A 24,552-nucleotide genomic window follows, 5' to 3' on the forward strand; every position below is an offset into this window, starting at 1 on the left:
AGCAGCCTAGAATGGATGTGACCCTGCACCTGGCACTGGCCCCCTCCCCTCCACGGTCTCATGTCTGGCTTAGTCTGGAGATCATCAGCAGAGCTGCTCTATTGTTGGATTTGTCATCAGTTCTGTAATTGTCAGTTTGGTCCTTCTTTCCTGCTTTGCAAGTCTGCCACTGTCCTGGGCCCAGTCAAGAAAGCACACTGTGGTATTTGTGGGTCCCTCAGAAGCCCTCACTCTGTCAGTGCCAAAGGGGGCAGCTCAGCTATGATTCTTATTTCTTTGCCCAGAGGGGTGCTTTTCCTTAGGGACAAAAGGGTGGTTTTCTTCCAACAGTTCAGCAAACTAAAAATTCCTTAAGGAAAATGTTAATATGCATATATAATTATATACTCAAGAGAAGAAAGAGATGCAGGATTTTTTGTTTTCCTTTTCTTGTTTGTTTAACGTCCTCACATTCATGTTGTGATTAATTCTGAAGTCATACTCTTGAGGTTGATTCCTTGCTACTGATGGGTCAGAAAGCATGCAAACTTCTGTTTCCACAGCAGGGCTCATTGCCACCAACCCTCCCCAGCAGATTTACAGGCCACAGCAATGTTAGCTTTAATGCATCCACCTCATGCAACCCCTTCCTGTGTCTTGCCCCACATCCTGTTGGACCAAAAGGACACGGGAGCTTCAGAGAACAGGACTCAAAAGTGCTGCCAGTTTTAAATGCCATGGTCCCTGTTGCCAAGCATGGCATTTGAGAACTCCGGAGATTCTTCCCCCATGATCAAGTGGAGACAGAAGGACATCCAGTCTCACATTTCTGCTTGGTCCATTAGATAAAGCAAACATAACAGCAAAACTAGGAATGATAGGAGAAGAAAGAAGTGAGGGGAGAGCTAAGAAGAAGAATAAAGAAACAAAGGATGATTTGTGAGAAAAAGGGAAAGAGAGAAATGTAGTGGAAACATTAATTATTATTCACAATAATACTTAACAGTTTGATAGAATTTTCTATCCAGAATCTCAGAGCACTGAGGCAGTGCTAATTGATTCAGCTGCACAATCCCCCTGTGAACTAGAAACTATTGTTATTCCCATTTTACAGAGGGTTGGAACTGAGGTAGAGGGGGAAATTGGATTTGACAAAGCTTTTCTAGAGTTATAGAGAGAACTGGGGAGTTTGAGGTCCCAGATACCTGCTCCCATATTGACAATGCTGTTCCCTCCCTGGATAGAAAAGTGCATTGGGAATGAGAAATAATAAAAGAGAGGGATAGAAATTGAAAGGAAAGAGGGTGTGAGAAAGAAGTGTGGGAACTGTAAGAGACAGCAGAATCAAGGAGAGCTTTGAGTCAGACTTCACTGGATTTTGCATAATGATTTCTTCCTCCAATCTTTTTTCATTTTTTTCCTGTAAAAATGTTTAAAGGAAAATAAAAATAAAATAAAACAATTTCCACCTATAAAAAAGCAACTGTTGGCCTGTTGGGGAAAAGGTACTTCCAAGGTTTGGCTGTTCCCTCAGGTTCTGAATTTGTGCTGTGCTTTATTGAACACATTGTTTTGTTTTCAGTGAGCACAACGAGATTTGCACAGTACACACAGCGTGTTCCTTATCTACAGGATGAGACGAGGCTGTTTTAATAACTACCATGATGAAGATGGAGATGAACTTATATACAAGAGGAATTGCCTTCACATTACACACATTATCTTCCTACAAAGCAGCAATTGTTTTTTGCAAATAACATAATATTAAATAATTGGTAGAATTTTTGCGTTTCCTGCATAGTCCAGTCTAATGGAATCTATATGAATATTGATGGTTTTCTTCTGCATAATATCACCACATAAATCCCCACGTCAGCTACTAGACTTGGGCTATAATACTGCTTTACAATGCATCCACCGACTGTAAATCAAAACAACCAACACAAGAAACTCTTTGGCAAATGTAATTCAGTACATTCGCATGAGGGTCTACAGATGGTGGTGGAAGAGGATTAGACTGCCCAGTTTTTTTGCATAATTCTGCTTTCCTTTTAATTTTCCAAGTCAAACTACATGCTGTACTCATGAACTTTCCAGACCAATCCAATGCCTGGTGGAAATCCTCTTTCATCAGTGAAGTTAAACCAACAACGGATTTGGCCCTCCAAGGGTCAAATCAAGCCAGCCATGAGTGAGCCAACTCAATCCTGCTTTCAGACCCTAGCTCATGTCTCAAGTTTAGCAAAACACTGTTATAAAAATAAGCATTTCTGAGCTGCTAGCTTTTCTCAAGCTGGCCCCTGGGCTGCAGGTGGCCAAGTGGGAGGTGTGTCAGTCTCTTTTCTTCAGTCTTCTCAGGACCATCTCCTTATTGGTCCTGGGATTTACTGCCTCTGCCCTGACCACCTGCTGAGTGAATCTGGGTGGTGCACAAATAGAGCAAAGTTTGCACTGAGAGACTAAAAGTGAGATGTTACTAACAAGGTTCAGCATCTATCTGATGTCTGTGAAGGAAAACAGAAGGAGTGGTGAAAAGTATATTTTTAGAAATTTCACAGAATTTTCTTCTCTCATAGAATAAGATGGGATAACAGGCCAAATTCTGGTCTTGGTGATAGTGTAATAACTCTGCTATTTGCAGCAGGTTACTCAGAGGTAAGGTGTGCACTTTTAACAGATCAGGAGTAACCTCTTTGATTTTATTCTGCATAGGAACAGATTTTAGCTCTGTATCTTCTCTGTAAACATCTCCCCAAACACCCTTATCATTTGGGCACCCCATTAAAGAAGACACAGACCTATAATCAGCTAAATCCATGCAAAGGCTAAAAGAGTGAGGTGAAAGGGGCCTTTGGGATCAACACAGCTGTTTACTGATGGTGGATTTCATACATACAAGTTAAACTTGGAGACAGAATAGAGTCCACTACCACATCTCCTCAGAGGCTTTGAACTTTGGATTTTATACATGATGTTGTCTGTACAGATTGCTCCACTGTTCATTTCTGTGCCCTTTGGGGGTTTTATTCTCAATCCTGTCTTTGTCCATGGACAATAGCCCATGAGTTTTATCTGAAACCTCTCTAAAACAACAAGGATCTGCTATGGCAGACTTGATGCCCTGGGGGCAGGCTATAGCTGCCTTCATGTTTTCTTTGAGTAATTTTTTAGGAAGTGTCAGTGCAAGGAACAATTTATGAGTTTGCTGACAATACAGAAGTAATAAGCATTTCTATTGACAGTTAGCCTTTTGCAGAACAGTGTTTGTCAGTCACTTGGGAACCAAAAAGAGCAGAGAATCCCTAGAGAATCATCAGGTGAGCATTTGGGATAAGGGGTAAATATTAGGGTGCACAATATAGGATTGAACATGAAAAGATGGGGCTGTATGTTGGGACTGGCTGGTAGGATGCAGGCATATGGATTTGAATGGGGGCCTATAAATTAGTAGGTGTATGAGCAGATGGACTGGGAATCGAAGGGGGGCCCGTATAGAGGGGCTGTAGTGATTAGGAAGTTAGGTGTTGGGCACAGATAATGAGGCTGTTGTCACCGGCAGCAGAGAACGGGTATTGGGCATATATCTAAAATTGCAAAAGTTGGGATGTGGGTGAACTGAAGTTGTCATGGGTAGAGGTTAAGGTTAAAGGACTGAAGGCTAAGGGCTAGGGAACCAAGCAATAATCCCAGCCAATCCTGAATTTGTCCATCTCAGTCTCAGCTGTCCAGAGGGCAATCAGATGGGCCCACATGAAGCCCCACACTTTCCACCACATAGCGCAGTTAGAGCGCAGCTGGGCTTGTTTTCTTTGTTTGCCAACCAGTGACATGGAAAACGTTTGTTGACTCAGAGTGCTTTTTTTGTCAACTGATGTGTTTGGTAACTTTGTCAGATGTGACTTGTCCACACTGCTCCCCAGAGACAGGATTTGGGAAAGGGGGAGGAGGAGGAGGCGACCGGGTGGAGCTGGCATCCAATCCTCTCCAATACCACCATCCCATTGTAGTGCAAAACAGAAAGGAAACAAAACCCTGGAGTGAAAGAGGAGCATCAGACGTCAGAGGAACTTGTCTACCATTCAGGTGGTGGGGAGGGATGGGACTTGGAGTTTTATTTTTGTAGGGTTTTTTAATTATTATTTTGGTTTTTTTGTTGGTTTTGTTCACTTGTGTTTTTTAGAAAATTGGGGATTTTTTTTTTTTTGTTCTTTTTTACAGACCTTCATGACAAAGCATAAAAACACAGTTATATTTATATATCTATTTATATATTTCTTCACTTCGTCGGTTTGTTTGTAAATGTTGCTCCATCCTCCTGTCTGAGCTGATTGTGTGTCACAGAAATTGTGGGTGTATGTGTGAGGTTCCTCCCAATTCTGGCCTGCAAAGTCACCACCTGTGAGGTGCAGCCAACTCTGGGGGAATCCATGCTGGAGAGTGGGGATGAGGTGCACAGAGAACCCCTCATGGGGTGCAGATCATTACTTGGTCCTTTCTTCATTGCCAGATGGGCCAGGGCTCTGTACTGCCATCTCTGCTCTAGCCAGACTGTTCCCTCTGTCCTGGGAACAGGGTGACCATCACAGGTTACACACATCAAGAGTCCACCACAGAAGAGTATATCTTTGGGGAACAGTGTTTCATGAGCGGCATTCTCCCCCGTTTCCCTGGCCCTTACCGCTCCCAGAAAGGGGTCCTGTAAGGCAATGGTTGCCAGCTGCATTGCTTCCCAGTCCCCCTGGAGTTCTGGAAGCCAAGTGGACTTCGTGTGGCTGAGCTTTACCCAGGGGCATTGGAGGGCTCCTGCAGGAGAAGCCACTTGGCCGTAGGCTGTTCCCGGCGTGGGGGGAGCGGTCGGGGCGGAGGGCAGGGGGAGGGAGGGGGTCTCAGTCTCATGTGGTGAGCGCTTGGTCCGGCGCCTTCGCGGCGAAGAGGAAGGAACTGGACTGTGGGGAGGAACGGAGAAGGTCTCTTCACCCTTCCCAGGATGAGGGAGGTGATCAGACAGGTACAATGTGGAGGCCTAAGCTGTCGCCCTGCAGTTTCATGTGGTTTCCATGGTAACTAGTGGCGGTCATAGGCAGCGGCAGCAGTGGGAGGTGCGGAGCCCCGGGATGTGGCACTATAATAATAAGGGGAACCTGAAAGTTAACACAGGAGAAGAATGGACTGGTTGAAAGGACAAACAGTAAACAAAAAAAACCAAACCAAAACAAAAAACACAAACAGTCAAACTAAGAAAAGAAATACAGGAGAACAGAAAAGAAAAGGAAAGGTAGGAAGAAAGAAAAGCAAAAGAAACCAAAAGAACAAATTTAGGGACTGAGCTTCTAAAGGGATTAGGGAAAGGCAATCAGTTGAAGCCAGGTGAGGGCTGCATTTCAGTGCATTTCCCTCTACGGGAAGGAGATCCTTTTGCTTCTTCTGACCATCAGTGACTAAGCCTATGAACTTTTGTGCTAGTTTGGGATGAGGTAGGGTTAGTTTTATTCACAGTGGCTGGTATGGGGCTGTGTTTTGGATTTGTGCTGAACGCAGGGTTGATAACAGAGATGTTTTTGATATTGCTGAGCAGGGCTTACACAGAGCCATGGCCTTTTTTTCTTCTTGTCCTGCCAAGGTGGCAAGTAACCTAGGGGCGTGTGGGAGGCCGAGAGGAGCTGGAACAGATGACCCGAACTGGCCAAAGGAATATTCCCCATATGGCATCATGCTTGGTATTTAAAGGGGGGGATAAGAAGGAAGAACTGGGGACATTTGGAGTGATGGCGTTTGTCTTCCCAACCATTACAGGCCCTGCGCTCCTGGAGATGGGTGAACACCTGCCTGCCCATGGGAAGTAGTGAATTAATTCCTTGTTTTGCTTTGCTTGCATGTGTGGCTTTTGCTTTTCCTATTAAACTGTCTTTATCTCAACCCACAGGTTTTCTAGCTTTTATCTTTCTGACTCTCTCTGTGATCCTGTTGGTGTGGGAATGAACAAGCGGCTGCGTGGGGCTTGGCTAATGCCTGGGGTTAAACCACAACAACATTGCAGCACAAATATGTCACACCTGATCTGTAGCCACAAGGAAAGTGTCAGGGCCAGATGTTCTGAGCATACGTGACAGAGTCTAATGGGTCACTCTTATAACCAGGGGCGGAGAAATGAAACAAAATGACAGTGGTTTACTGCTTGGGATTTGGGTCACATTTGGCATGAAGTTTCTCTAGGTGGTTATCGAATGTGTGTTAAATAGTGATTGATTATTAAGATCACATTTACTGAGGTTTAACAGCACTGGAATAAAATGTGCATCTATTATCCAGTTGTTAAATCTCAGTAAATATATAGGTAATAATCACAACTGATTTATTTTACATATAATAAATCTCATCCTATTCCCTTGCAAAGAGGTGTTGTGTTAGAAGATAAAGTCTCATAGGAGTTTTTTTCCCCTCTGAAAAAAAAATTATTATTTCTGGGCATATTAGTCACTGGAGATGGATATATATCCCTGCAAGACAACTCTGCTGGCTGTTGTAAACCTAATGATGCAGCCTATCTCCCACTCTGGACACTGTTCTAACTGGTCCAATAGGAAGAACTTCTATGGAATTTATAGATCCCTATGAATTGACTCTGGAATTAGCTTGGGAGAGGAGTGAAATGTCATCTGGATTTTTAATAAGGCCTTGAAAGGATGCTGATTACAGCCTGAGAAAGTAAGAGAACTGAATTTAATTTCTGATACAATCTGTAATAAAATGTGGATGCAGCTCACAGAAAAACCAGAGCTGAACTTGAGTTCTGAACTGTCTCATGAAAGAGGAATCGGCTTCAGAACTGATACAAAACATTCTTGAAGTATATACCCATTTCAATACTGGACTGAGAGTGAGGGAAAAAGCCTCTCACCCGCCCAAATACTTGAAAACCCTCTTCAGAAACAAACAAACAAACAAAAACGCAAAAACAAAGAAAACGAATAGACAAACAGAAGGAGCGCGAGGCTGGGGGTGTGCTGTGGGAAAGAGGTACTCACTTAGTAACGCAGGGTTGCTGAACCGCCAGGCCTCGTTGTAGGTCGTGTACTGAGGGTGGCTGTAGGGGTTCCCTGAGAACTCGCTCCCTGGAAGAAACCAAGGAAGGTGTGAAATATAGTTAGGAATGAAGATTTATGTCTGCTATTCCAGCAAGCCACTGTTGATGCTGAATCCGTACGGCAGCAGGAAAACTAGTCTATGCAGTTTCCTTGCCCAGCTGGGACTCTGCCCTTCAGGACCCTGCAGCGCTTGTTAAGTGCAAAGTTCCATGTTAAGTGCAAATGTTCCATGACATTAAAAATCATAGAGTTGACCTCTTCACAATCAAGAAATTAGTTTAAAATAATGGAATTCAGTAATAAAATAAATAAAGTGGTTTATTTTTTGTTTCCTTATTTTTCATTGTCTTCTGACTTCCAAATCTCAAGTTGCAGTAGGATTACATATGCGAGATTTTTCTGCACTTAACTATTAGCTTTCTTATAAATAAAATCCAAGGTTCTCCAGTAGTGTCAAGACCCCAGGTATGGGAGCTTGATGGGACAAGCTCACAATAAACTCATTGGAACTAGCATTGCTGTTGATGGCAATATGTATTGCTAAGTTTTGTTTGTAGGGTACTAAGGGTGATGGCATATTTGCAGAGAAGAGTATCATTCCTTTTTGGAAATGTTCTGAGTAGGTTGGACTTTAATATAAAATAAAATGGAAAAACAATGAATCACTTTCTTACTCTGCATGATGGTATTAGTCAGAAAAGTGATTCATACATGATTAACCCCACTTTTATTCTTAGTGAGTTACAGAAAAAACTTGCTGCATTCTGGCTCCAGAAAATAGTTTTCTAATGATTAGTGCTTTAGGTACAGTCTTGAATCTGAAAGACAAGCTGTGCTGTGGCTCCACTTTTCACATTTAATAAAATGGGCTCAAACCAAAATACTTGCAAGCTTTGTGATCTAGTAAGACTCTGACCCAAGATTTGAATGTCTTTAATATTCTTTAATTTGAAGTCTTTAATATTCAGTTTTACTGTGCAGAAGGGACTGAGTCTCCCTGTTAAATAGAAGGCCAAGAAGGTATGGCGCTGCATTCAAAATAAATAAATCTCCCCAAACTTAAACCTGTATCATTCTGTTAAGGAAAAACATTACATTATCTGATCATAACCTCAATTTAATGCAGTACCAATAGACTGGGGACAATTAATGCCATCCAAAAAGGCATTATGCATTTAAAGGACAGTGGAAGAACAGTGTGGCTATTAGCTTCTGGTGTGCCCCAAGGCAGGGGTGGAATTGCTACAGCAGAAGTGTTTGAAAAACACTTGTCAGTCCCTGCTAGATACCATGAAACAGAAAAAGAAGGCAGTGCAAGATGCGATGGATGCCTGTGATACAATTACCAAAGAATGTCAATTAATTATACTGTAATCTCTGCAAATCTCCCCTCACTGGAGTGTTAAAGCCAAACTCACAGATTCTCAGATGGTGGTAATGAAGTCTGTTGAAATCAGGGGATTTACACTGCTTTAAACTTGAGGAGAATCTTTCCAGCCAGGTTTAAAAGTAACTCAGGGTGATAACCAAAGTAATCAGTGCAAAAATGAGTATGCATCAAACCCCATCAACTTGCTAAGGTATTTTAGTCACAGTAATTTTTAATTTACACATAAAACCTCATTTTATGTGACAGATCTTGCTAACTACTGTTTTAATGATAATAACTCAGTATAATTCCATAGCTAGAAACATCCTGCACTGAAAATCCTGACAACTAGTTGTGAAGGAATAGAAACCTGCTAAGATGACCAAGATGCAATGCACAGTCCAGATTCATCTCTGCTGAATTATCTGTGGAATATACTAGAATGTGTTTGCCTCCCAGAGAAGAAGAATAACTATCCACATGAGAATTTCTGCTTTCGAAGTGCCTCATATAACATCACTTCACTGCATGGAGGGACGTTGTTCTGATATTTCAAGACTTCTCTCTCACCATCTTCTGAGTTGACACCCTAAATTGTTTGTAGTGTTCCTAAACACGGGTTAAGTACAGGAGAAAGAGTCACAGCTATGGAGCGCTGGGGAGGAGGGAGGGCAGCCACTGGAAACAGTGTTTATTGACGAGGAGTGAAAGCATGCATGCAGCAGGATAATGAGCTTTTGAGCTCAACTGTGACCAAGAGGAACTGAGCTATTGCCTTCCCCGATCACTAATGAAACAAGTGTAATTTCCTCATCAACATTGGATTCTGTTTAAAGACTCCCTGCCGCTGCCATCCCCGGCCCTCTGCAGGCTCCACACTGCTCCGTGTAAACGGCAGTTCCTTCAGCCGATGCTCTCTTCACTAAAACAGTTTGCTGAAACTTGATGACCTTTTTGGGTAGAAGGAAGAATTGAGGCAGAGATCAAAGGTATTCTGTTACCTGTACAGGAGACTACTCTCAGACGCGTAGGTTAAGTGTAGCACAATACCCGAATCATCCTTCCTTGAGTGACTAACCCCTGCTTTTTCAAGTGTTTGCTCAGGACTACTGGCTTTCTTCCATGTCTACAGCCAGGGACCTGAAGTCATGGGCAGGGGCAAATGCAGGATATGTATGTTATCACATCATCCGCATAAACCTCAGAGGTATTTGCATGCACTGACCATGTTGCATGGATGTACTGCTACGGGAGACAAGCCCTTCTGTAGACTATGCAAGTAGAAGTCTAGTGAAAGGTTGTCATGGGCAGAACATAGCAGCTTTAATTAGCACTGGTCAAACAATCTTCTCAGAAACAGTTTTCCATTGGAAAATGCTGTCTCATCGAAATGGAAATGTCTTGCATGAGCTTGTTGGCTTCAGTGGAGTTTTGGAAAGAAAAGTTCTGAAATTATTGCAAATTGAAACAAAGTATTATGTTTCAACTTTCTTATTCTATTTCATTTTGCCATTCTTATCTCATTTAATTTCCTTTCAATTCTTTTATTATTTTAATATGTCCTGACATCTAGAACATGTTGACATTACCGAAATGTTTTATCCTGATGTTTGCAAATTGAACTGTTTCAAGATTCTGTCTCCTCATACCAATGCAGGATGAAAACAAATATCAAAAAATCAGAATTTTGCATGGATTAGAAATCTGGTTTCTGAACAGTTGTGTGTTTAGATCTGCACCTTTGTTTAGAGAGGACAGAGCCTCTTTCTCTTTTTCACTCATATCTGAATAATAGGTTTGTTTGCATGTCAATAAGTTTCTTAAAGATACTTCCTGAGTGGTCCTCTTGCTGGCTTCTTGTTTCCAGTGTACTTAGAGCACTGGCCCCTGATCCTTTACGGCCCGAGGGCCTGTAACAAACCACTGGCACTATTTTGTTTTCTCTATTCAAACCGGACTCTTAACAAAGGTTGCAAGCAAGCACAGAGGATCGATCTCATGAGGCCTATATTCTATGCAGTCTGTGCTCTGGGAATCTTTACTAACAGTATTTCTTGGCATCTGTATTTGAATCTTGTTGGTTTAGTCTTCCAATACAGAAACGATGAGGCATGATGTGAGCCTAGCAGGTGGCAGGTTCAGAACAAATATGGGAAATAGTTTTCACAAAATATGTAGTTAAGCTACACAACTTCTTACCATAGGTTGCAGTAGATTTAAAGGCTTATATGGGTTCAGGAGACATTGTTTAAGTGTGTGGAGGGAAAACTGATGCAGGGTACTTACTTAATATGAAATAGAAATATACTAGGTCTGGCTTAGGAAGTATCTTAGCTGCAAGTTGGAGGCTGGGAGATCTTTTGAGAAAGTACCAATACATGCTTGCTCTATTTTCAACGCTTCCTCAGACTTTCCCTGATGGCCCCTGACACAGAGTAGTGGCTGCAGAGATCTGCAGTGTGACCCATTAAAACCAAGTCTTCTGTGTCTTCCCAGGAAGCCTCTTTATCTTCATCTTGTTGGCTTTGGTCACATTAGAAGACAGGAATAGAAGGGCTTCCTGACTGGGTCTGACCAGTGGGGTATGACTGAAACAGCCAGAACTTGATGCTCTGTTGAAAGATGCAGTAACTACTGCAGGGTGCCCAGGCAGGCCACTGGAAAAACTTCCTCTGATTGAATGTTGACATCAGATTTAATGTAAATATATCCATTTGACTGGATTTTGGGTTTGTTTGTTTGTTTGTTTGTTTGTTTTTTGTTTTTTTTTCCCCCTGAATAATTCTGTTCCTTTTCTTTTTGGGAGTATTTCTGTGGTTTTTTGGGACACTGCTGTCTTATAGATAAGCAACCTCCACATCAAAGAGCTAAAATACCCTATTTTTTGATAAGTGACCCCTGTGATTAGTGGTCTTAAAATCTTTGTCCCAGTTTAGAAGTCATTGTCATCCTTGTGATGAGGACACTAAACTTACCTAGCAACCACTGAACAGTTGAGAACAGTTAGAAGTTGGGAAGAACCTGGTTTTTTAGAAGTCTCTACTCAAAGAGCCAGTTAGTTTGGTATTATTAATAATTTCTATACACCATGACCTCCTGTAAATTTTGACCTTTAACTGATTTAAAACTGAATCTACCTACTGTTACTGGTGTGTGTTTGTGGGAGTGTGGTGTGTTAATTGATATATATTGTCTTACTGCTTCTCTGATTCCGGAGCCAAACCCTCTAGAAGGATGTAGAAGGGAATGTCCTAAAATTCGCCACTGGAACAGGTTGCCCAGAATACTTGTGGATGCCCCATTCCTGGAAGTGTTCGAGGCCTGGCTGGATGGGACTCTGTAGAACCTGATCTAGTGAAAGGTGTCCCTGCTTATGACAAGGGTTTGGAACTAGATGATCTTAAAGGTGCCTTCCAACTCAAGCCACTCTGTGATTCTATGATTTGTCATTTAAAGACGTTGACCTGAAAACATTTCCTATTAGTGACATTTTCACTACCCCCCCTGCAGTTTGTGTTCATTCAGCTAGCTGTTGCAAGATCTGAATGAGGGTTAAGTTTCCACTCATAAGCCCTGGCAAATCATATGATAGTAATATAAGAGCTTTCTGTCCCCAACTTTTGCTGCTTCGGTTCTGGACTCATCCGTTCAGAAGCAGAGGTTGCAGAATGGACTGTGTACCTGCTCCCTAATCACCACAACTCACAACCCCAGGCCATAGCAAAAGCAGAAATCAGTGGCAGATAAGTTCTGTATTCTGAGCTGCCATGTCTGAGAAATGAAAATCCTGTCTCTTTGTTCATCTCCTGGGCACAACTGTCATCAGAGGAGTGGGGAATAGAACCTGAGGTAAGAAACTCTTCAACCCTAAGAAACCCTAGAGTAAACGGTCCTCTCTTCTCCCTAAAGGGTGAGAGAATCCATATGCTGAGATAAGGTATGTCTCCAAAGGCACTGGGTAGCAAAGAAACAGTTTGCCTTTGGATGTAGGATTAGGTAGATAGTTTCTTGGACTGGAGGCACAATCTTACAAACAGAAGGTGGGTAAGTAGTTGGTTGTTAAAAGTGCACAACTGGCTTCTCCTGAAATGCTGTTAATCATTGCTGAGTTCTTAGCTAGTTTAGGCTATAGACAGTAGGTCTCCAAAAACTACAGGTATTAAATTACCATTGATAATTTTCAGTTTGATGCCATGGCTTTAGATAGAAGGTAAGTTGTTACGCTAAGTTAGTGGATAGGTGAATATCCTGAGCCATAAGCAGTGCATAATAACCTGCATAGGTCATTGGAAAATAATTACATTAGTTAATGAATACTAGGTTAATTAATTACCAATTAATTGCCACAGGTTATAGCTCGCTAGTTGCCCTTAGCAGCAGTGAATCAGTTACTAGGGGGAAAGAGATACATTACAAAAAGGGTTGTTAGCGACATTGGTTATAGGCACCTGATGATTTCCTTATGAAAAGAATAGCTCTTCATGTCAGCAAAGCAATAGCCAAGCCAGCTGTGAAAGCTCTTGCAGTGCTGGTATACTGTTCGAACATGTGTGCACCATTAGTGAGGTCTGGCAGCTGACTTACCAGGAACCATTCCTGCAAGAGTTGAGGTTGGGTAGCTGCCTTGTCCAGTTGGGGGAACGTGGGGTGGGTAGCCAGGCAAGGTGGTGCTTGCCATATCACGACCTGGAAGGGGAAAGAATCAGGAGAGGTGATCAGTAAAGATAAGATCTTTCAATATTGATTTGATATCAGCTTCTGTCCCACTGTCACATGACTAGCAGCTCGATAGGCAACTACTGTGCAGCCTCTCTTATATAAGTGCTGTCCATCCACTGAAAATTCTGGGTGAGGATTGTGGCACTTTTGGTCTCACACTGTAAGGATGGATGTTAAAACTTAGCTTTTTGAGGTTCAAAAAAATTTGTTTTGTTTCATTGTACACTTTGGATCTGTTTTAACTAAATCAAAATGGCCCTGATCTGCAGAGAGAATGGCAGCATATTCATTGCCAAAGTAGCTGAGGTCCTGTCTATATGCAATGGATGCAGTTCCAGAACCGTGGTGATGTTGCTTTAGGGCATGATCAATGTGCAAGGCACTGGAAAGTGATCCAGGAGTTTTCTGTGCCCGTCTCTCTTCTCACCTTTGTCATTAACCTGCTGATGGTTTCAGGCAAGTCACTTCACCTCTCTATGCTTCTTTTTATGCTGCAAACTCTTTGGTGCAAGGCCACACTTTTAGTACATTTGCACAGTGCTTAGCGTGAGACCAGTACTGGTTGGACTCCTTCCAAGTGCTGGTGTACTGTATATAGTAATAGGATCATGCAAATTAGTTTGAATCTCACTTCATTTTATCACAGGTATGAGTTTTTGTTTGTAATACTTAAAGTTGTAATATCTTTTCACCATCAAAGAAGTAGAGAGGGGTGTGGACTGGGTGTTTGATTTAGTTTATTTTTCATCTCTTAGGAAGTGCAGCTGGGGGCTTCTTGGTTGATGCCAGAGGCATTTCCTCATTTGGACTGGTTAGCCTGAAAATGGGCCAGCCAGAAGGGCATTTGCTGTTAGTGCTTATTGCATTTAAATGAACTAAAATAATCTCAGAAGCTGCTGGGAGTTTCAAGCCAAAACAAAACAAAACAAAAAACCCCAAACCAAAATAAAAAAAAGAGCACTAAATAAATTAAGATAATCTTTCCCCCACAGCTGCTGAGAGATTTACAGCTCAACCTCCAACAGTGCCTACTGAGACGTCAGCCTGTTCCAGGCATCCAGAGCCTTTCACATTTCCTGGGTGAACTGTAGCTCACTAGGAATTTTGTGCCATTTGTTGTTCCTTTGTTAAATTTTATCTCTCCTGTCTGTTCTTACTGGAGGGCAGGAGTCTGATTTGCCTTGGAAGTGACAGGTTAAATGTAGCCCATTAACAATACTGGAGTCACTGGAACTGTGCTGGGATACACCAAGGAAAGAAGAAGAGTTGGTTTAGCTCTACTAGCAGCAGACTGGTAACTGATAAAGCAGGCCCTGGAACAATCATGAACCTTGGCTGGGGAATCAGAGATAAATAACAGTTACAAGGCAAAGCAAGAACTGAGAAGCACGGAGCTTAACCTGAAGGGAGGAAGTTTCTCTGGCATGAGGTAGGTTAAATCAGTGTCATTGCTTCCATAGGTCTTGACTAAAGATTTCTGAGGTGATTTACTCAAGAAGATAGAAATGCAAGTTCATTCTTTCTCCCTGAAGAGGTTCCTGATCAGTGGCTGATGTTCCTAGCTCACCTCCTCTTAGACAGTGGCATAGAACTCCCAGGGAATGGCTGAGCCATTTTCCAGCCACTCCCCGATATCGATAAAAATAAATATGTAATGTCTCAGGGATTTATATTCTACACTCTTTTACTCATTTATCACCATCATTCCTTTAGTGATTTGTAGCTGTGTGTTAAGCTGCATGAATAAAGCCTACTAGATGTAGTTATTTTTTTCTTCCGTTCTTTTAAGGCAAGAAATTTTTATGCTTAAAATTCTTGTTCTTTTAATTTCATTTACTGACTAGCCTGAGATACAACAACAGGTGATGAGTGAGAAAGCAGTGTCACTGAAAAGTTAAAGATAACATTATGTAGCAGCAGGCAAAATTAATTCATTTTGACACTTCCATTCAGCTGGGAACACATATACACTCACTCGGCTACTTGATGTATGCACATATGCCCCTGTGTTTTTATTCAGACATGAGTGCAAGAGGTTGATGTTCAAAACTGAGCATGGAAAATTTGCTGGGAAGTGATCGTCTGTCAAAATCCCAGTCTTGAAAAAGACGATAACAAACAAGTACTGTATCAGCAACATCACTAGGAGTCCCACACAGAGGCTCTTAAAATGCTGTTATATATAAGCAGGTCCCTTCCATTACCTCCTCTCATTACAAACAGGTAGACAGGATTATTAAATGCTTGTACTCCAAGGCTATGTCAAAGCTAGCTCATAACATGCTTCCAACTCCAATCACTATCCCTCCTTCAAGAGCCTTCTGAGTGAGAAACAGCATCTGAATCATTGTGACATTGTTTGAGCTTTTTGAACACTTTGCCCCATGTCTAATTCCCTATAAAAGTCCTAAGGCAGGTCCCTCTCCTGAAACACAGGGCCTTCTATGCTAGAGAATGGTCATGACAGCATCCCCAAAGATCCATATTGTTGGAGAGAGTCTGTCAGGAGACTTCTTGGCTTCGGAAATGCCCAGAGCTCAGGGGCTTTTACTGGCTGCGGTAAGGTTGGACCAAGCCGATGTTATAAACACAAATCTTCTGTGATGTTACTTTCTGTATTCCTACATGGAGGTTTAGAAATGGAAATCTACTTGACAATAGAAAGGAAAGATGTTAGGTCAAAAGAGAAAAATAATAAAGGAACATGAAGGAGGCAGAGGTAAGATATGTTTCTTTACTATTTAGGAACTGTGGTCTGCACTAAGACTTGTCTGTACTGCAAAAGCCCAGATTACATCCTTTGAAAAGTGGTCAGTGGTCACCTAAGATAATACTACCTATTTCATCCAAGTCACCCTTGAACTTCTACAGCAATGTTGCTTCAGTCACCTTGGTCAGGAGTTTCCCTTAGTACCTACCTGAAACTTGTCCTTCCTGCCCATGGTCCCCTCCCGCCTGCTGCTCGTAAGTGTTGCCATCTTCTGCAACCTATTTCTTCACTTCTAGTCTTGCCTTAAAGGCCACCTACGTCAGGTCTGTATTTTTTGGCTGTAAAACATTACAGTCTCTCACACACCCTTCCTGCTCTTGGCATTCATACATGATGCTGGGTTTCTTAACTACTTGGTCTGCTGCGTGAAGGCACCAGCTCATACTGACACTCCCGAAGCAGATGACTCAAATACTGCCCACAGCATAGCTGTGGCAGTGCTCACCAACTACTGTATGTTTATCTGACTTAGTAGCTACAACCCATGCTGAATAACCCAGGCAGGTCTAGACCTGGCAAGGATCTTCAAGCTGCTATCATCCCTGTTAGGCTAGCACACATTACCTTTGCTGGGCCTACAGTACTCAAGGACATTATAGCTATTGAGGAAACACAGGATTATGCTGTACAAGTGCTTCTATACTAAGTCCCAGACCCATCCAGCTGGGACACCCAGTCACTTCTAGGTAGTTACAGCTTCTTTTCCCATTTCATTCTGAAAAAGGAAGAACAGGAATGAAATCTTACTGTGACTTCATGGAGCTAAGAACATAGGCTGCATAGGCAGACCTGGAACATGGTTGCTCTGGTTCCCACTTGCACTCAAAGAGCTTGCAGCATTTACTGGCCTCCCCGTCAGACGAAACTGAACCCCTTGCCTACAGCATCCCCACTCGGTTTGTGGCCAAGGCCAGTTACCTGCTATCAGAGGCTGGCTGCTGGACTGCCCAAAGTGGGCACCATGATGAAGGAAGGCACTGTAGCAGGGCGTGGACGCATCGTCTGAAAGGGCCATGTGGAAGGGCTGAAGATCAGCCTGCCCAGAGCCGACCGGCGTGGTGGGGGTGAAAGGGGTGAGAGAGGCTCCATGAGGCTCTTGCTTTATACTGAGGGGAGAGGAGAGGTTTTCTGTGGTAGGGTAAGGGATGGACACAGACAGACAAAGGGAACAGGGGAAGGAAGAGGAGGGTGGGGAAGGGAGGAGAGGAAGAACAAAATGGGTAAATGAAAATGGAGTGGTTAAAATCTACAGGGAAATTAATTTTAAAACAAAAACAAAAATAAAAAGGTTAGGAGTAGATCAGAGGAGCCAGTGCTGAGACAACAGTAGTAAATGCACCTGGGGGCTAGGCTTGGACTGCAGGGATGCCTCTGCAGGGGCAGCAGGAGATGAGGGGAATGGAGTGCCGTGGCAGATGGGAGGGATGGGATGCAGGAAAAGGAGAGGTGAGGGAGGGAACATGCAGGAGGACAGGAAGAAGCATAGGGTTGGGAAGAAGAATGCTCTGAAGCTTTTGTGCTCCCTTTCCTGTTGCTTTCTCTTGCTGGCTGAGGGCACATGAAGATGCTATACTTACACAGTTTGGCTCAAGGAATTATACCATTTTTCTCTTCAAACTCAAGGTAACCTTCCCTAGGAGAGCAGCACTGCTATGAGTACCTATTAAACAGGTTGCTGAGTGTAATTGTCAAAGCTTCTCAAGCCAAATTTTATGAAGGCTTTGACAAAACTGGTGTAGCTGGAGTTTGAGGTGGTTAAAATAAAAATGGGACTGTGCAATTAATAGGTGGATAGACAGATGGATCAAGCGATTGATCTTGGTCACAGTGGCACACTTTGGAGATTTAACCAATTGATTGTTCGCAGAGTATAATTTTGCCAGATAGATACCTTGACAGAGAGACATAATGGAGGAGAGAAAATGTAGGGGACTTATAAAAGGTCTAATTTTCATTGTTGTTTACATTGGACTTCCATTTCTGATGTGCAGATTTGCATAGGCACAATAGATACAGCTTTGCAACTGCTCCTAACTCAGCTGCTGAGTAGGAAGCTTTGGAATTGGAGAACTCTGTGACCTAAAGCATAAGTACTCTAGAACAACCACTGTTGTTGGGACAGCAGTAGTAGAATGCTGTATTTGAAAACCTAAAAGCATAGATACTGTGATCAGATTCTATCCAAATCATGTAGCAAACCATCCATCCTCAGGGAAGCAAATTAATGCCAATAAATGAAAGCCATCTCTTTACTGTGATAGCAAGTGTTGCCAATGGCCTATGAAATAAGTTAGTTCTTGGTGGTTTTGGTTTATACAGAGAAATACAAATGTGACCTATAATTAGGTCATAAATCTGACTTCATTAATGTAGAACTGGCTTAATTAAATCTAGGCATCTTATTGAGAGGCCATAGTGGTCACCTAGATAATAAAGGGCTGGGCAGTTTCTATCTGTGAATGCTGTTTATCCTGAGATATTTGTTTCCTAACGGTTTGCTACCTGGCAAAAATGATAGTTTGCCATCTGTGTTCTCCTCCAAGTACTTCTGACCTGGATGGCCAGTAAAGGTCTCTGATCACCAAGACTCCTTTGCAGTAAGGACATATGTTCATGTTTCAGTCTATTGGGAAGGATCGGTCCTGGCCAAAAGGTGTATGGTTCCTCTTTATTTAGTTTACTTATGTGAAGTCTCTGGTACGCTAAGTGAGGGTTTAATTTCTTTTCCTTTTTGCTAGGAAGCTCTGTTTGGCAGGGACATTTAGTGGAGGATATGCAGAACAGAAGTTGGAGTATCTGGATTTTATTGTATAGTTAATGAAAGTCACCAGAGTAGGCAGCACATCAGTGTGAAACTTCTGCTTTTTACAACTATACACTGTCCTACAATCACATTAGTGAACCTTCACATGCCAGTGCCAGTCTCTGTAGATGGAGAACCCCCAAAGCTATTTTTCTTCTGCATCTTCTGTCATCAGATGGCAAGGAGTTCACATATTTACCTTCAGACCAGACAGGCAGAGTCACCACCAGCATTCTGGGAGTGCTTGAAACCTTTATCCAAATAATGTTGATACAAGATAATTTGGATGAATAGATCTATCTGCAGGCAGAGGGCCAAAAGTTCCCCCGGCTTTCGCAGGCTGCAAGTGAAGTGATATTTTTCAAGGAAGCCATTTGACAGTGATACGTAAATAAACTAGAGACACTTTGGTCCTGGGCATTTTCCAGACTCCTTTTTCAGCTCTCTGTATTACACAAAAGACAGCAGGTGTGGGGAACTGCTAGGAAGGAAAGGACAGAGAAGAAGGTGGACACAGGAAGCGTGGGTGGGCAGAAGCAAGAGGTGCTATGAGCAGAGGTTAATCCTGTTTGCACAGCCCCCAGGCACATTGGGTTTCCTAGTCCCTCCCCTGCTTTATTTCTCTTTTAAAGCATGGAATTTTCAGCTATAATCCTTCCTAAACCGCAGCATTTTTCAGGCGCTCTGTGTAAGTGAAACCATAATCTCTGGTAAAACAGACCGCTTAAGCTGCTGTAGCATTAGGCCAATCTGATCCAGCCCCTGGATTTCCGCTCTGCCCAGCCACCACAGAGAGGATTTCAGCCTGAAAGACTGTATAAAGCCCTTGCAATGGGAACAACAGTGCTGGGCCTTGCCTTGCAAATCTGAGAAGAGTTAAGGGACCGGGAGCTATTTGTCCTGGTGTTGTGAGGCTGTTAAAACCCCTGTCAGACTCACAGTGGAGATGAGCCCAGCCCTCTCTTGAACACATCAAGGCTTATGAAGAAAAATTCCTCGCACCTTCCAGAGGCAGAAGCACTTACTCAGTGTGGCGGGATAAAGGAGTCAGCAGTAACATGGCAAAGAGACCTGGACGCAATAATGCTAAACACTTTTCTCTCTAAGAGTAGTGGAGAGGAGGAGAGTATAAGGTCAGACAGCAAATGATTGCACAACCAAAACTCAGACTTTTATGTGTCTATTTATCTATCTGTCTATCTGTCTCTCTACACTCTGTAAGTGCACAGACATAACTTATATCCCATGTATCTTTACTGATGGATGGTATTTACCATTTTTTACTCCTTTGTTGTCCAACTCTCCCCTGACTAAAATCACCTGAATTCTGTCTCTGATATAGCTCCTGCCACCGCTGTGCTGGAATAATTGCCCCAGCAGTGAATTATAGCTCCAAAGTGTGTCAGTGTAGACGAGATCAATTGATTGATCTATCTATCCACCTGTGAATGGCACAGTCCCATTTTTCATTTTAACCACCTCAAACTTCAGCTGCACCTCTTTTGTTTTCACTTTTGATTTTCTCCATTCTGTAATTTTTTTGTATTTATGATGGAGAACTTGCCGGTTCCTATCCCAAATCCTGCTACTGCCAGCGAGCTGTGGAGCAGTGCCATACTGGCTTGTCTATGTCTTGTTGGGAGCATTCCTCAGTAAGGTTGCATCAGCAAACTCCAACATATCTGTCTTTCTTCTTCTAAAAGACAAACAATATCCTTGTTTATAAGCTCCCCCCCCCCAAAAAAAAAAAAAAAAAAAAAAAATCTCCTACTGTCCTGGTGGGGGAAATTCGAAAGAGTCAGCAGGGTGGGGATATGGCTGAAAACATATTAGAGAACCATGTTTTGTGCATCTCTTACTCCTCTCTTTCTGACTGTACTTTCTGAGTTATGGCTGTTTTTCTTCCTTTCTAACCCTCTCCTCTGTTATTCTGGCGGAGAGTGAGAACTTGTGATCCCTGGCCTAAATTCCTCCTGTGAATGAAGGGATTTTGGCCAGACAGGGTGAGAGGAAGATTCACAGCTTTGAGTTCCTGCAGAGACTCATGCTCTCTCTCTTTTATCATGCTCTCTCCTGCTGAAGGGAAGGGAAGCAGGGAGGGTTGCAGGACTAGATAAGCTGCTTGTTTTTCATTGCTAACTTCCTGGAGGATAAGCTACCTGCATCCAATGCTCCTTTTCTTTACAGTAAACAGAGAATACCAAGATGGCACATCCATGCATAAGGGATGGCTTGTACACACCCACTCAACACTATTCACATCTGGACAATGTTTTCTGTTCTTCATCTTTTCCTGAGGTCTCTATCAAATATTTGTATGACCCCAGTGCCCCACCCTTTAGAACACGTATCCTTACAGCATCACTTAGGGATCACTTTATCTATGAGGAAATGAGCCCAGAAAAGACATACCCCAGTTCATATATGAACCCTGTGCCAAAACTGAATCTTATCTCAGGAGTTTTGAATCCTATGCTTGTACCCACCATTGAAACATCTTTTTATTCTCCATTCCTTCAAAAAGTTTTGTTGTGACAAACAGAATGGGACTGGGTCCTCAAAACTCATGGACTGGTGAATTTACACAATAGGCAGTGGAGTAACATCACTTTATCCCATGTGGGAATCTTGCCTCAAATTCCAGAAGCCATACAAAAGACCAAACTGGACTGATGTAACATATAGTTAGTTTTTTCCTTCTGTCAGGTCATGAGAACCACTTTTTCTATTCTTAGTTTTCTAGTTTTTCTGGGGAAAGGGCATTATGCAAATTGCACTGAAGGTAAAGACTGTCCTATTTTTTTCCCTTCTCTGATCATAACAGACCTATGCTAGAAGAACTGAAAAGTGTGCAAAGACTAATCTGCTTCTCCTTATACCTTTTTTGTCTTCCTCTTGACTGGAGAATGAGCCTTGTGTGTTCAGGTTTATTTTCTGTTTCTGCACACATCCATCTGTGTTCTTAGCCCATTTCATTGTTGAAGTACGTGTTTAAAGAAACAACCTTGGATTGCTTTCCCCCAAGAGTCGACACTGTTGTGGCATCACATCACATGTCAAGTTTTGAATTCTATTTGCCCTATTTTTTTCACAAAACTGGATTTTATAAAACTGTGTCTGATCTAATTAACTGCTGCTCTCAGAGTAAACTGACCTGCTAACTCTGTATGTTCCTTTGAAGAAAAAATTCTTACAGTCTTCGTACAGGCTGAAACACGGAGCTTCCAGTAGACCTGTGATGTAGACTTACTCTTTGAAGTTACTTGAATACTGCTGAGTACTGGTTAACCACTTGAGAACTCCACTGAAGTCAATTGCATGTGGCTCCAAGTACATTTGTTTGCAAGTGGAGCAGATGAAGGAAGATATGCTTTAAAGACATGGGCATGGGGGGGAAAGTTGTGCAACTTATGCACTTGGCAAACAGAGAAGTTTCGTGAATTTTATATTGTTGTATCATTTCTTGAGTCCCAGCCCACCAGATTTGGCCGTTTCTCCTTGCCTTAAAGTGTAGCATACACTTGTTCCTGAGTGGGTTGGGACTTGAATATTACCTCTTAAACCAGATGGTTTTGAAATATAGGCTGGGAAATGCAATTAGAGAACATTAGTTTTTCACATAGTCCTCATTGTAGGCAACTCTGAGGTTTCACCATAATGATATTTTACTAACCATAAGATAGCGTAGATGTTCATGGGTAGCCTGCAACAATCCTGAACTTGAAAAGATGGGCCAAAGATTGCTGTAAGCTTTCCATTTCTCTGAAAGACTGCAGTGGGCGATTTCAACCGTACAAGCAGTGGGCCTGATTAAATCCAGTACAGCTGATGGAGATCAAAAGTTATTAACATCTGCTGACAGGTGTTGCTTAACACAGATATAAAGCACAGTCTTTGCTGTCAGTGGGCAAATATCTACATCATAAAAAATTTTATCAAAGCCATACTCATTGGATCCTTCATTTAGTCCCAGAAGAAAAGGCAAAACCTGAATTGTTGGGAAGACAATATAATTATTTTCTCTTTAAAGAAATCTGCTTTTGTCCAGCAGCACAGAGTATGGCAGCCCACAATGCTGTTCTCTTGCTGAAGAAAATTGGGCTGGGAATGTTCATTCACTGCTATTGTCATTATATGACATTATTGTCATTCACTGCTATTGTTCACTTAAATGCTAATTTAAGGAAGGCAAAGATATTATTTCTTTTGGGCCCATTGCTTTCTGGGTTTCTCAGTTCAGTATGCCTTTCAAGCCCACAATCTGCCTTCTTCAGCATCGTAAAGTTATTGTCAGTGAAACTTACTTTGAATGCATTGAATGGATTGAATGGAAATAGTTTATGTGATTTCTTTCCCTGCCTGCTATTCCTGTCTGTTCCAGGAATCATTCATCTGACTATCTGTCACTCTCACCCATTTGGTCCTGGAGAAGAATAGTAACACCTTTTGCCTTTCCAAATTCCTTGACTAGATAAAAAGATATTATCTCCTCTTAAGGAGGGGATTCAGTTGATTAAATTTGGAGGTCCTGTGGACTTCTGCTGTTGCCAATTTCTCACCTTAAATATTGTTCACAGAACAAGAAGGCTTGTTCACAGAAAATACCTCCTTCATTTTGGTGAGGCAGGATAGTAACAGCCTTGTAACAGCTACACGAATGAGTATCATCTTCCATTTTCAGGGCGTTTGGGGCATCCAGAGGTGTGCCCAAGAGGCTGTTTGACTGCTGGTGGCTGCAGCCCTGGTACTTTGCCACAGAGTACGGATCTGCATCTGTAGGATCTGTCATCACTGAAGCCAATTTGGGGCCCCTGGCCATTTGCTAAAGAGGTTTTCCTAAGTCAGCTCAGTCAAGCCCTGACCAGGGCCATTGCTCACTTGTGTCAGAGGCTAAAGTAGACTGGAACAAGAAAGGAAAGTTTCCCCAGTACGAACAAAGAAAAGGGGAGGAAATGCTCCCCCTCTCAGCATAATGATATAAGTGCAACTGGATGTAACAATCAATTTAAGTCATGCTTTAAAGCAGCAAGCTGGATCAACTTGTGTTACATTTCCACTGTGTTTTCTAAAAGGTTGAATTTTATGGGTGGTAACAAATATTTTGAAAAATACAAAATTTACAGTAAACATGGTTATTTCAGTTTTTGCTAAGTAGATGGACTGTATCATGTACACATTTATTTAAGTAATTATGTTGTTTATTATAATTTGTCTTCACATATTATTATATGGAAAATAGTGAATGATGAGTCCATATTATTACTCTATTAGATTATTAGCTTTTTACTTGTGATCTGTGTCAAGTTATATTTGGATGGAAATTAGAATTAAATTAAAAACAGTATTTGTAATTATTCATGCTAATTAAATAAAATGACCACAAGTTCCGTGACTTCCTAAATAATCTAGAACAGAAAAAGCCAGCTTTTCTAAGCAGGTTTTGCATTAAATGAAGGAAAAGACAGATAATAAGGAGGAATTTGAACTGATTTCACAACCCTGTTTTAAAACTAATAGATCTCATCCTTTCACACCAACCTTAATTCACTCAACTTAATTCACTTAATTTGAGGAAAATAAATGCTCCTGCTTTTCCCAATCCTAATTTGTTTCTTAGTTTTGAATGACCAGGTTATTGAACAGAACAAAATTCTCTTCAGTTACTCACTAATCTGTAAGGAAGGAAATAATTTCTTCACCTTGAAGGAGGCTAAAGTTCTCAAAAGATTGTTTACCATTTCAGAAAAATTTTGTATCCAGGTGTTTATCCAATGTTTTCTCCATGCTTTAGCATCACAGCTTTCTTGAAAACTTTCATAGAAATCAG

The 24,552-nt window shown here is 42.0% G+C and overlaps 1 protein-coding gene and 1 long non-coding RNA gene across 10 annotated transcripts in view; one reads left to right on the forward strand and one right to left on the reverse strand.

The window, feature by feature from the left end:
• Positions 1 to 1,760, forward strand: part of LOC114054692 — a 107,298-nt gene extending 105,538 nt beyond the window's left edge. Inside the window, exon 4 of the long non-coding RNA XR_003570546.1 lies at positions 1,562 to 1,760. This is a non-coding gene — a long non-coding RNA (uncharacterized LOC114054692). The remainder of the gene's footprint in view (positions 1 to 1,561) is intronic.
• A 542-nt stretch (positions 1,761 to 2,302) lies between these two features.
• The window catches only part of PAX2 (paired box 2), a 100,544-nt gene continuing 78,294 nt past the window's right edge, over positions 2,303 to 24,552 (reverse strand). For 3 of the 9 annotated variants that reach the window (XM_027878067.1, XM_027878066.1, XM_027878065.1), the window contains exons 8-11: positions 16,841 to 17,050; positions 13,018 to 13,119; positions 7,005 to 7,091; positions 2,303 to 5,101 (exon numbers count right to left, since the gene is read on the reverse strand). In XM_027878067.1, the coding sequence (XP_027733868.1) occupies positions 4,980 to 5,101; positions 7,005 to 7,091; positions 13,018 to 13,119; positions 16,841 to 17,050 (521 nt within the window). In that variant the 3' untranslated portion in view covers positions 2,303 to 4,979. Of the gene's footprint in view, positions 5,121 to 7,004; positions 7,092 to 13,017; positions 13,120 to 16,840; positions 17,051 to 24,552 lie in introns of those variants that run through there. The other 6 variants (XM_027878075.1, XM_027878069.1, XM_027878070.1 and 3 more) reach the window with 5 other exon arrangements.

This window comes from Empidonax traillii, unplaced genomic scaffold, assembly GCF_003031625.1.
Source record: "Empidonax traillii isolate 1590-97213 ecotype Southwest subspecies unplaced genomic scaffold, ASM303162v1 scaffold38:size1800464, whole genome shotgun sequence".
NCBI lineage: Eukaryota > Metazoa > Chordata > Aves > Passeriformes > Tyrannidae > Empidonax > Empidonax traillii.